The sequence below is a fragment of the Hemiscyllium ocellatum genome, chromosome 2 (assembly GCF_020745735.1).
Source record: "Hemiscyllium ocellatum isolate sHemOce1 chromosome 2, sHemOce1.pat.X.cur, whole genome shotgun sequence".
NCBI classification, from domain to species: Eukaryota; Metazoa; Chordata; class Chondrichthyes; order Orectolobiformes; family Hemiscylliidae; genus Hemiscyllium; species Hemiscyllium ocellatum.
Genome location: NC_083402.1, coordinates 123270898 through 123283968, shown reverse-complemented (window position 1 = coordinate 123283968; position 13071 = coordinate 123270898). Strand labels below are relative to the sequence as shown.

The 13071-nt window shown below is 42.5% G+C and overlaps 1 protein-coding gene across 1 annotated transcript in view; it reads left to right on the top strand.

Annotated features, from left to right (window-relative positions):
- Nucleotides 1–13071, top strand: part of megf10 (multiple EGF-like-domains 10) — a 140720-nt gene that overhangs the window by 112863 nt on the left and 14786 nt on the right. The window contains exons 15-17 of the mRNA XM_060841790.1: nucleotides 2304–2432; nucleotides 3752–3880; nucleotides 4591–4719. Coding sequence (XP_060697773.1) covers nucleotides 2304–2432; nucleotides 3752–3880; nucleotides 4591–4719 — 387 coding nt within the window. The remainder of the gene's footprint in view (nucleotides 1–2303; nucleotides 2433–3751; nucleotides 3881–4590; nucleotides 4720–13071) is intronic.

The window sequence follows — 13071 nt, the reverse complement described above, 5'->3', positions numbered from 1 at the left end:
TAACATTGTAACAGTGACAGGCTACCCATTAAACCCCACCCTCAATAAACTTCAGCTCATCCAAAAGTCTTTGGTCTATATCCTAATGCATACTAAGTTCTGTTCACCCATCATCTCTCTTCTCACTGACCTGCACCGATACTCAGTCCGGTAGAGCTTTGTTTTAAGAATTCTTAATCTCGTTTTCAAACCATTTCTGAACCTCACCCCTTCCAGCATAACCTGTTCCTGAACTACAGTTCTCTTAAGATTTGTAGATTAGATTAGATTCCATACAGTGTGGAAACAGGCCTTTCAGCCCAACAAGTCCACGCCGACTCTCTGAAGAATAACCCACACAGACCCATTTCCCTCTGAATAATGCACCTAACACTATGGGCAATTTAACATGGCCAAATCACCTGATTGGCACATTTGTTGGGGTTAATGAGAGGGAAGTAGGTTAGTATGTGTCGGTCATGTGGTGGCATGAGTTGGCATACATGGCAAGTGTGTGTGTGGCTTTGGGGGTTTAAGGGGTGAGCGTTATGTGACTGTTTTGTTTCACTGCTTTTATTGTAACTGAGACAAGGTTGCAGAGCATCAATATGGACCCTTTAAGCAGCCTACCTTGGCACTTAGCATCCCATATGATTAGATTAGATTCTTTACAGTGTGCAAACAGGCCAGTTGGCCCAACAAGTCCACACTGACCCTCTGAAGAGTAACCCACCCAGACCCATTTCCCTTTGACTTATGCACCTAACACTATGGGCAACTTAGCATGGGCAATTCACCTCACCTGCACATCTTTGGACTATGGGAGGAAACCAGAGCACACGGAGGAAACCCACACAGACACGGGGAGAATGTGCAAACTCCACACAGACAGTCGCTTGAGATGGGAATTGGGACCGGGTCTCTGTTGCTGTGAGGCAGTATTGCTAACCACTGAGCCACCACATCTGCCTCCATATCGTTTCTGAGAAAACTGCCTCTAGTCTGCAGCTGCGCCCCTAAAATTAAAATCAGATCACTTGGGGAAGTTCCATCTGATTTTGGGTTTGCTAGTTGGATTTAAAATTTCCCAACACAGTGGCATCCGACTCAAGAGCAAAAATTTGGATTGCCCTCCTTCAAGTTTTATTTGTCTGTTTGTGCTCCTGCAAAACGCATTGAGCTTTTTACCATATTAAAAGTGCTGTATTAGTATTAGTTGTTACAGTTGTTGAAATGGCAATGGTTGAGATCACCAAGAAACGTAGAAAACTTGAGAGTCAGAATTAGGTAAGTCTACTTTGTTAGCAGTCTGCAGAGTCTATTTAAACTAAGCGAAAGCAAACCGAACTCACTCTGCAAACTGCAGCAATAGGTACAGTTAAGGGTTGGATTATTTCTTCTGAAAATGCAGTCGGTGGAGGATAATTAAATTGAATTAGCTTTTTCTTGCATTTACTCAAATGAATGCATTGAAAAGTTTAAAGTCACCACATTATGTCGCCTTTTAGGTACAAAGGTCCTTAGGTACAGATTCTTAAAACAATCCTTAGAAAAATTTTTTAAAAATCTAGTATTACAAATTAAGGGAATAAATTATTAAAAATAAAGAAATTCGAAGTTCCAAAAGTTCTGATACAGTGCCATAGTTCCGTTCCTGTGCAATTCTGCTTCATCAGCAAATCGCGTAATAACAGCACCAGGTAACCTAATGAAACCAGATTCATGTTATTGCCAATGTAGGTAAAGAAAGTTTGTGTTCTACAAATAATGGTCTAAATTATTCAACTGCATTATAGCCAATTCACATTGACAAAATGAGTGTTACAGCAGAATCGACAGTACACAATACAGAACTCTGTGCATTAAGTCAATCTCAGACGCTCCTTGAAAGTGTTTGGGGGTGAGGACATAGTGGAATTACTCAATCATCTTCATTCCAGCTGGGATTTGTGCCGTTACTAAGAGCAACTTGAAAATATTGAACAAAATCATTGCCTGCATCATTGAATGTCAAATAATTGTACTTAACTTACTGACCCTGCTATATTTAGGTAATCAGACTCAGTGAAAGGCAGTTAGTGCAAGTTGATTAACCAGGAATCTATAAAGACAAAAGGATTGGGACAGGACTGTATCTTCTCTGATTTGCAAATCTTGCTTTAACATCAGTGTTGACACTTCTGAACATATTGGTGTTAGTTTTCAACCATTAAATAAGCAAGCTCAGTATAATCAAAATAATGTTGCCTCCTACAATCTTGTGTTTGGCTTGGTTTTCTTTCACCTACAGTTCTGAGTCTAAAAGTTACATTGCTGTTTTCCAGTGTGTCCCAGCGGTCATTTTGGGAAAAGCTGCGCTGGTTTCTGTACTTGTACAAACAATGGGACATGCAATCCCATTGATGGTTCCTGCCAGTGTTACCCAGGATGGATTGGAAGTGACTGTTCTCAATGTAAATATCCACATTTATTCTTAAACATTTCCTGTGCATTGCTTAAAGAGTTATTGTTCAAACGGGATTAAAAGGAAGTGTCAGTCCTCCTGTGTTAAGATCCTCAGAGAATCCAGTAACTTCAAAAAAGAAATATGAACTTCCCACTGAAAACTGAAAAGATGATATGATAGATTTTCTGTAGAAGACTTTTATTGTAACAAGCAGTCTTGAAGCATTATTGACTAAAACCTATCTTTGTAGATGACTTAAATTTCAAAGAACAGACCTGAAATGTATTTTTTATTTTAAAAAATACATGCTTGACAGATATGTTTTCCACTATCCCCAAAATAGTCATTCAGTTTTCCCAAAGAAACCCAAAGTGATTTTTGACTTGTCAGGGTATCCTTCCTTCCCTTTCTCAAGCTGGTAATTTGGAATCCTAAAACTGGTTTTCAAAATGGGGATTTCCTTGGTGCTTCTCCTTCTGGTCCAAGATTCCAGTTGAGTCTTCTAGCCTTATTTCAAATTATTTGAACCTTTTAGTCCAATCAAGCTTCCACCCACGTTCCTGAACAGTGAACCATAAAAACTTTCAACTTCTATCTATTTTCTCTCTCTCAGATCCTGCCAGACTGGCTGTGTCTTTGGGAGTTTTGGGGGATATTTTCAAAACTGTACCAGTCTCAAAGCCCATCTCCAGGGTAATGTGGATCACATGAGTTTTGTACTCAAGCAGAAATTCTGTTTTGTACACAAGCACATTCGTGTTGTAATGAATCAAAATGTGTGGAACATCCTATGTCTTGTAAATCTCTTCTAATATGTAAAGGGAGTGAGTAGAATGGACCTATGTTCTCTGGAATTTAGAAGAAAGAGAAGTGACCCTATTGAGTTATATAAAAGGTCTTCGAGGCTTGACTAGCAGATGCTGAGAGGTGTTTTCTCTAGAGTCCAGAACATGGGGACACTGTCGAAGAATAAGGGATCAAGCTTTTTAAACTGAGATGAGGAAACAATTCTTCACTCAAACAGTTGTGAATCTTTTGAAAGTCTGTACCAGAGAGAGTTCAATCATTGAGAGTATTCAAGAGTGAGACTGATCAATTTCTGGTCATTGAGGGAACTAAGAAATATGGAGATAGGGCAGCAGAGTGTAAGTTGAGGCAGAAGTTCAGCAATGATCTTTCTGAATGATGGAGCAAGTTCCCCAGACACATGACTAACTTCCTCCTGCTCCTATTTCGAGTATTTTTAGAAGATGTTTCAGGGGGAAATTGAGATATAATTGATGGTCAAGGCAGAAGCTGCTCATTTTATCGATTTTGTTTTTTCAGCCTGTCCACCTGGATACTGGGGTCCAAACTGTATCCACACCTGCAACTGCCACAATGGAGCCCACTGTAGTGCGTATGATGGGGAATGCAAGTGTACACCAGGCTGGACTGGACTGTACTGCACACAGAGTAAGGACCTGTCTGTATGACCACAAGTCTCTGTCTGTCTGTCTATCTATCTGTCCATCTCTGTATGTCTCTCCTCTATCTCTGTCTCCTGCCTGTCTCTGTCCAATTCTCTCTCCTCCCCTTTCTATTTTTCTCTGTCTCCGTCTGTCTGCATCTCTCTTTCTATCCATCTCTCTGCCTGCCTTTGTCCATCTCACTCTCTCTCTCTTTCTGACTACTTGTCTCTGTCTCTCTGAATCTGTCCATCTCTCGTTTTCTGGCAGACTATCTCTCTCCGTCGCTGTCTGTCTCTCTCTTACTGACTGCCTCTCTCTGTCTATATCTATGTCTGCCTCTCTCTTCGCTCTCTTTCTCTGTCTGTCTGTCTCTCTCTCTTTCTCTCCCACTTCTAAACCTAAGGTTTTTCCTGGCTCCTCCAATGTACTTTAAGTGGGGTGTGCACCATTACTGGAGAAAGTGAGGACTGCAGATGCTGGAGATCAGAGCTGAAAATGTGTTGCTGGAAAAGCGCAGCAGGTCAGGCAGCATCCGAGGAGCAGGAGAATCGACGTTTCGGGCATGAGCCCTTCTTCAGGAATTAGTAACAAGTCGAGTGCTGATTATTTTGGTTTTGGGTGCTTTGTGACATAATGAGTCTGGGAGATCACAATTGTAAATACTTTGAAATTAGATTGGGCTTCTCAGTGACTATCTTCTTTTTGTGACTGCAGGATGCCCATTAGGTTATTACGGCAGGGATTGTGGCGAACTGTGCCAGTGTCAAAATGGAGCAGACTGCGACCATATCTCAGGGCAGTGCACCTGTCGTATTGGATTCATGGGCAAACATTGCCAGCAAAGTAAGTGCAGTATTGACCAGATTGATGGCAAAGCTGGAATCCCTGTGATAACACGTGGCTTAGTGATTAGCACTGCTGCCTCACAGCGGCAGGGACCCGGGTTTGATTCCAGCCTCGGGCAACGGTCTGTGTGGAGTTTTCACATTCTCCTCTTGCCTGCGTGGGTTTCCTCCCGCAGTCTAAAGATGTGTGGATCAGGTGGATTGGACGTGCTGAATTCCCATTATGGGCAGGTTAGGTGAATTAACAATGGGGAAATCCAGAGGAACTGGAATAGGATAAGGTGACTGGGTCTTGGTGGGATGCTCTCCGATGGGTTGGTGCAGACTTAATGGGCCAAACGGCCTCTTTCTCCACTGTCGGGATTCTGTGATTCTAAGGTTTCAGTGGAGAAAGGGCACAGGCTGGTGGGACTGAATGGCTTTCTCCTGTTATATATCATTCTCCAATTCTGTTCAGCAAACACATTTTTACTAATCCAGAGAGCAGGTTAGCATTAGGGTCTGGCGTTTAAATCAAAGTTTTGTTGCCCCAGGCCTTTTGATTCTAAAATACTCAATTTGGTTTGGTTCTTCTCATTCTAAATTTGACATTAGTCATTAGCACGTTGAAGGGCTTTGCAATTATTGTGCAAAAGAAGTTGTGCTTGGAGAGTAGCAAGCATTCCACTCAGTGTCATCCTCAGCTCATAGGAACAAAGGACCTAGGAGCTGAAGGAGGCCATTTGGTCCCTCAAACCTGCTCCATAGTCAGACTCGACCATGGCTGCTCTTCCAGTCTGAGCAGCTTTCCTGCTCTGTCCACGTAAACTTTGATATCCTTGCTGTCTAGAAATCTATTAGTCTATTGAATGCAACTTAAAACTGAGGTTGCACATCCCTTTAAGATAGAGAATTGCAAAGAATCAATACCCTCTGAGTGAAGAAATTCTTGCTCCTCCCATTCCTTGTTCTGAGATTGTGTAACCTGGTTCAAGATCCTGCCATTTCCCATAGACAGGGGAAGCATCATTCCTGTCTCAGTTTTTTTTAGTTATAGAATCACTACAGTGTGGAAGCAGGCCATTTGGCTCATCAACTCCATACCAACCCTCAGCCCCCCTCCCATAACCCTGTATTTCTCATGGCGAGTACACCTAGCCGATACATCGCTGGACATAATGGGCAATTTCTGGATCAGTGGTGCTGGAAGAGCACAATAGTTCAGGCAGCATCCAACGAGCAGCCAAATTGATGTTTCGGGCAAAAGCCTATAATGGGAAATTTAGCATTGCCAATCCAACTAACCTACACATCTTTGGATTGTGGGAGGAAACCCACGCAGACATGGGGAAAATGTGCAAATTCCACATAGACAGTTGCCCAAGGGTGGATTTGAACCCAAATCCATGGAGCTGTGAGGCAGCAGTGCTAACCATTGAACCACTGTGCTGGCTGTGCTAGCTCTGCCAGCTATTGGTTGTTAAGCTCTGTTTGTTCTTGCTTGCTTGGCTGGTAAAAGATCTCACAGATACTATTTTGCAAAAGTGTAGGTGGGCACTCCCTAGTGTCCTGTCAATATTTACGCCTGACTTAGAGGTAAAGACGATCTCTTCATTAATGTTTGTATTGCTGTCTGTGGGAGCTTGCTATGTGCATATTTGCAGCTGTATTATAGCAATAAGTAGAATTAAAAATTAGTTCATTGGCTGTGAAGCTGTTTATAACATTCTGACATTGCAAAAGCTGCTATAAAAATGCAAATCTTTTTTCTAATATCCGAAGAGAATGGGCACATAATTTAAAAAAAGATGTTCTGGAAAATTATGTCCATTACTTAAGCAGTCAAAAGTTGAAACATTTTTGAATAGCCAAGTTTGAATCTTGCATACCATGACATGCTAAATATAGAGAGCTCATTGAACTTAATATCAACAAGTCTTTCTTTCTGTGAACCAAACTCAACTCCAACCAAGTTGAGCATTAACCTGTTTCCTCAGGGACTTCTAGTAGTTCCCAAGTGTGGGATAGTCATAGCTAAACTTTTCCCCAATTCTGTGTTTTCAAAACCGTGAATTCAAAATATAAGACAGTCCTTAAGCAAAAAATTATTTTCTTTTGTTTGAAGTCACTGACAGTAAACCAAAAAGTAGCTATTTCTGGCAGATTGGGAATGCACTTGGGAGGTTATTCAAGATAAAATGTAATCTCTCATTATTCCCCCATCAGGAAAAGCTATTGTTTGGCTTTCCAATGACTTCACAGCCTGGGAAAGTAATTTGATCAAGATCCTTTCCAGGCAGCTTGCTCTCCTTACTTTCTAGTGTCTGAACAGGAAAATCTCAGTGTGGTCTGTAACTATCACAATTATAAATCCATGTTCACTTACTGATGTTATAATCATCAATGAAGAATTAGCTGTTCTGTTGGCTTTGTCTATTTAGCTGCCTTCATGAAAGATTTTTGTGTCTATTCGTTCAAATGAGGTGAGCACTGCTGGCTGTGTCAGTATTTATTGCCCATGTCTAATTGTCTGGTGAGGGTGAACTGCCTTATTTAACAGCTATAATTTTTGGGATAACCATTTGCCACTAGCCATCAAGAATGCTGTTAGGAAGGGAGTCACAAGATCTTGACCCAGCAACACTGAACGAGTGGTGACATAGATCCAAATTAAGATGGTGAGTGACTTGGAAGGGAATTTTGAGGAAGTGGTCATAGAGATCTACAGCACAGAAAAAAATCTCTTCAGTCCATCAAGTTAGCACCAGTCAAAAACAACCATGTAACTTTTGTAATCGCACTTTCCAGCTCTTGACCCATAGCCTTGTACATTTTGGCATCGCAGATACACATCTTTATGCTTCATAAATGTGATGAGGGTTTCTGCTTCTACCATCCTTACAGACAGTACCACCTTCTGAGAGAGGAGGTGTTCCATAAGACCGTACGACCCTAAGTCATAGGAGCAGAAATTCAGCCATCGAATTTGCTCCGCCATTCAATCTTGGCTGATAAGTTTCTCAGAGCTGAAAATGTGTTGCTGAAAAAATGCAGTAGGTCAGGCAGCATCCAAGGAGCAGGAGAATCGATGTTTCGGGCATGAGGCCTTCTTCAGGAAGCCCTTGTTCATTCCTGAAGAAGGGTTCATGCCCGAAACGTCGATTCTCCTGCTCCTTGGATGCTGCCTGACCTGCTGTGCTTTTCCAGCAACACATTTTCAGCTCTGATAAGTTTCTCAACCCCATTCTCCCGGTTTCTCCCCATAACCCTTGATCTCCTTGATACTCAAGAACCTAACTATCTCAGTTTTAAATATACTCAATGACCTGGCCTCCACAGCCTTCTGTGGTAATGAATTCCATAGATTCACCACTCTCTGGCTGAAGAAGTTTCTCCTTATTCTAAAAGGTATTCTCTTTACTCTCAGACTATGCCTTTGGGTCCTAGTCCCCTACAAATGGGAATATCTTCCCAACATCCACTTTGTCCAGGCCATTCAGTATGCTGTATGTTTCCCCCCTCATCCTTCTAAACTCCATCGCGTATAGACCCAGAGTCCTCAAACACTCTTCATATGTTAAGCTTTTCATGCCGAGACCATTCTCATGAATCTCCTTTGAACATGCTGCAGGGCACATCCTTCCTGAGACATGGAGCCCAAAACTGCACACATTAGTGGGCGGCACGGTGGCACAGTGGTTAGCACTGCTGCCTCACAGCGCCTGTAGACCCGGGTTCAATTCCCGACTCAGGCGACTGACTGTGTGGAGTTTGCACGTTCTCCCCGTGTCTGCGTGGGTTTCCTCCGGGTGCTCCGGTTTCCTCCCACAGTCCAAAGATGTGCGGGTCAGGTGAATTGGCCAAGCTAAATTGCCCGTAGTGTTAGGTAAGGGGTAAATGTAGGGGTATGGGTGGGTTGCGCTTTGGCAGGTCGGTGTGGACTTGTTGGGCCGAAGGGCCTGTTTCCACACTGTAAGTCTAATCTAATCTAATTACTCCAAATGTTGTCTGACTAGAGTCTTATACAACTTCAGAAGTACATCCCTGCTTTTATATTCATGTCCTCTCAAACTAAATGCTATCATTGCATTTGACTTCCTAACTACTGACTCAACCTACAAGATTACCTTGAGAGAATCCTGGACTAGAACTCCCAAGTCTCTTTTCATTGCAGACTTCTGAATTTTCTCTCCATTTAGAAAATAACCTATGCCTCTATTCTTCCTAACAAAGTACATGACCTCATACTTTCCCATGTTGTACTCCATCTGCCACTTTGCCCACTCTCCTAACCTTTTACAAATCCTTCTGCAGTCTCCCTGCCTCCACAATGTTACCTGTCCCTCTACCTATCTGAACCATCTGCAAACTTAGCAGAATGCCCTCAGTTCCTTCATGTCGATTGTTAATGTATAAATTGAAAAGTTGTGGTCCCAACATTGAGCCTTGTGAAGCACCACATATCATCAGCTGCCATCCTGGGCAGGACCCTTTTATGCCCACTCTCTGCTTTCTGCCAGACAGCCAGGCTTCTATCCATTCCTGCACCTTGCCTCTGCACCATGGGCCCTTATCTTACCCAGTAGATCCCCTTACAGCACCTTGTCAAAGGCCTTCTTGAAGTCCAGGTGGATGACATCCATTGGCTCTCCTTCATCTAACCCACGCGTTACGTAGAGCCATAGAGATGTACAGCGTGAAAACAGACACTTCAGTCCAATCCGTCCATGCCGACCAGCTATCCCAAACCAATCTAGTCCCACCTGCCAGCACCTGGCATATCCCTCCAAATCCTTCCTATTCATATACCCATGCAAATGCCTTTTAAATGTTGCAATTGTACCAGCTTCCACCACTTCCTCTGGCAGCTCATTCCATGCACGTACCACCCTCTGCATGAAAAAGTTGCCCCTTAGATCTCTTTTATATCTTTTCCCTCTCACCCTAAACCTATGTCCTCTAGTTCTGGACTCCCCGACCCCAGGGAAAACACTTTGGTCTATTTATCCTATCCATACCCCTCACAATTTTGTAAACCTTTAAAAGGTCACCCCTCAACCTCCAACGCTCCATGGAAAACAGCCCCAGCCTGTTCAGCCTCTCCCTATAGCTCAAATAATCCAACCCTAGCAACATCCTTGTAAATCTTTTCTGAACCCTTTCAAGTTTCACAACATCTTTCTGATAGGAAGGAGACCAGAATTGCAGGCAATATTCCAACAGTGGTCTAACCAATGTCCTGTACAGTCATGACATGACCTCCCAACTCCTGTACTCAATATTTCCTCAAAGAATTCTAGAAGATTTGCCAGACATAACCTCCTCTTGATGAAGCCATGCTGACATTGTCTTATTTTATCATATATTTCCAAGTATTCAGAAATCTTATCTTTCACAATGGATTCCAGGATCTTACCCATGACCAAGATTAGGCTAATCGGTCTGTAATTTTCTGTCTTTTGCCTTACTCCATTTTTAAACAGGGGAGTCACGTTACTAATTTTCCAGTCCTCTGGGACCCTCCCTGATTCTAGCGATTCCTGAAAGATCATCACTAACACCTCCACTGTCTCTTCAGCTATCTCCCTTAGAAGTCTGGGGTGTAGTCCATCTGGTCCAGGTGATTTATCCACCTTCAGGCCATTCAGTTTTTCTAGCACCTTCCCCTTGGTGATGGCCACCATACTCAGCTCTGCCCTCCACTCTATTGATTTTTTGGAATATTATTTGTCTTCCATTATGATGTGAAGTAATTATTCAGTTCCTCAGTCACTTCCTTGTTCCTGTATACTATGTCTCCAGTGTCATTTTCCAGTAGCCCAATGCCTAATTTAGCCTCTCTTTTGCCCTTTATACATCGAAATAAACTTTTACAGTCTTCCTTTATATCACTGGCTAACTTACCCTCACATTTAATCGTCTCCTTTATTATTTCTTTTATTGATGCCCTCTAATAGTCTTTGCAAGTTTTCCAATCCTCTGGTCTCACATTGCCCTTCACCACATTATGTGCTTTCTCTTTTGCTTTTATGCTATCTCTGGCTTCCCTCGTCAGCCAGGGTTGTCTCATCCTCCTGTACCATGCTTCATTTTCCTTGGCATGAATCTCTGCTGTGTCTCCTGAATTACTCCCAGAAACTCCTCCCAAGGCTGTTCTACTGTCTCTGCTGCTAGGCTCCTCTCCCAATCAATTCTACCCCAGCACCTCCCTCATGCCCTTCTAGTTGCCTTTATTCAGCTGTAATACCATTACCTCTGATTATGTCTCCTCCTTCTCAAATTGCAGAATAAATTCAATCATATTATGATTACAGCCTCCTAAGGGTTCCTTCACCTCAAGCTCCCTTTCTGCATAGCACGAGAGTTCATTTAACTGTTACAGTAATAACTAGCCTTTTACGGGACTGAAACAAAGTCAGAAACTCAGCAGATCTGGCAGCATGTGTGGGAGAGAAAACAGAGTCAACATTCGGGTTCAGTGATCCTTTTTCAGAATTTGATCTGCTGAGTTTCTCGAGCAATTTCTGTTTCGTTTCAGATCTCCAGCATCTGCAGAGCTTTGCTTTTGTAAACAAAAGATTGAGTGGGTGCTGCACTACATAACTATCAATGCAGTATTCAGGAATATAGGACATTTTGGTCTTAAATCGAAACTAAAATTCAGATGGCGGTGGGCAAGGGGACAACAGTCATCTTGGCATCATGAGTAGTTGTCCGATGGTCACTGGCCTTTACAACATTAATAAGACCAACACATTCCACACCAAAAGCCTGTTGATCCTCTGGTCTTAATGAACCATCCTCAATTGTCATGGTTACTTTATTTGTCTAATTAACTAATGCTTCTTACAAACTTAAACGAGAAAATTTCTTCTAAATGTTCGACTGCTTATATTTAGGTAAGCATGATCATGAATCCCCTGAATCTAACAGAAGTTGTGAATGGTGCTGAACATTGTGCAATCAATGGATCATGTAAACATCCTCACTACCGACCTTATGGATGATGAGAAGGTCATTGATGATATATCAAGGTCAGGTAGTTGTGACTGTCCTGAACAAGCACGTGGACCATAAGAAAGCTGCAAACACACAAACAGAACGGGAGAAAAACATATCCGGCTCCATGGCGGCCTATCAAATATTCAGGAACCCATGGGTTCACGCTCTCCATCAAGTGTTAAAGCTACCTCGGAATCTGAGCTAGACCCAATGGAAAAATGTCCCAAGCGGAGCTAGCAAAAAAAAATCCAGCCGATGTGCTTGGACTCAGAAAGGGAGGGATGTAGTGATTGTAACAAGGTTAGCCAGGTGGTCCTCATAGAAGGGGTTCCCCAACTGGGGCTGTTAACTTGGTCCAATCAGGGAGCTCTGGCTGACAGATCAGAACAGGAATGTCAGACATTCTGTTCGCTCTGAGAGATGGTTCTGAAGGAGCTCGACCAGTGTCAAAGGCTCACCACATATGAATAAACAGTGACAAGATGATGGTCTACTGGCCTCTCTGAAGTTATTTCCGTTCTGATTCAGAGGAATTGTGCAGGGGTCCGAGGGCAGAATGGAAGATGAGCAGAAAATTACAGTTACTACTGGCTCAGGGTAGTGATTGCAGGGCGATTGTCTAATCTGAATTTGGACTCTGCCATGTCAGCACTGAATCCTCACCTGTTAATGACTCCTCTGTCTGCTTTTCACTATATTTGTAACTACACTATGAAATATATAAATATGAGAAATCCATGTAGTTCTGTCCCATTCATATCCGATTTGAAAACTGAAGGCAGAAGAGCATTCACTCCCTGCTGCTACGGTATGTCTCCCCCATCTAGTGGCCACAAGGTAAACTGCAGTTTAAATCAGACTATTAATTTGAATTGGAATCACAGAATTGTAAATCAGGTTGTGCTCTCTGTGACCTATCCAATTGGTCCCACTCCACAGCTTTATTTCCCATTGCTCTGCAAATATTTTGTTTTAGTTGTATAAATATTTGTGGAACTGTTAATGTGCTGATAGCAAACATTATTCACAGTTCCAATTGCAGGTTTGGATGTGTTCAATAAAAGGAACTTGTTTTCACTGCAGTGCCTTTACTCTCGTAAAATATCTCAGGTGCTTCGTGGGTATGATTACCAGACGTTTGACTCCCAAGCCACATAGGGAGATGAAGCATCTTAAAGGAGGAAAGCAAGGGAGTTTAAGCTCCAGGCAGCTGAAGACCCAGCTGCCAATGGTGCAAGGAAGTAGTGGAGATAATCAAACAAATCTCTGAACAGTTTCAGGCATGGCTATTACAGGCTACTAGTCAGTATATATATATTATATCCAACAAAATGTGTACCTAGATGCAACAGAGGTGAAAATTAACCTC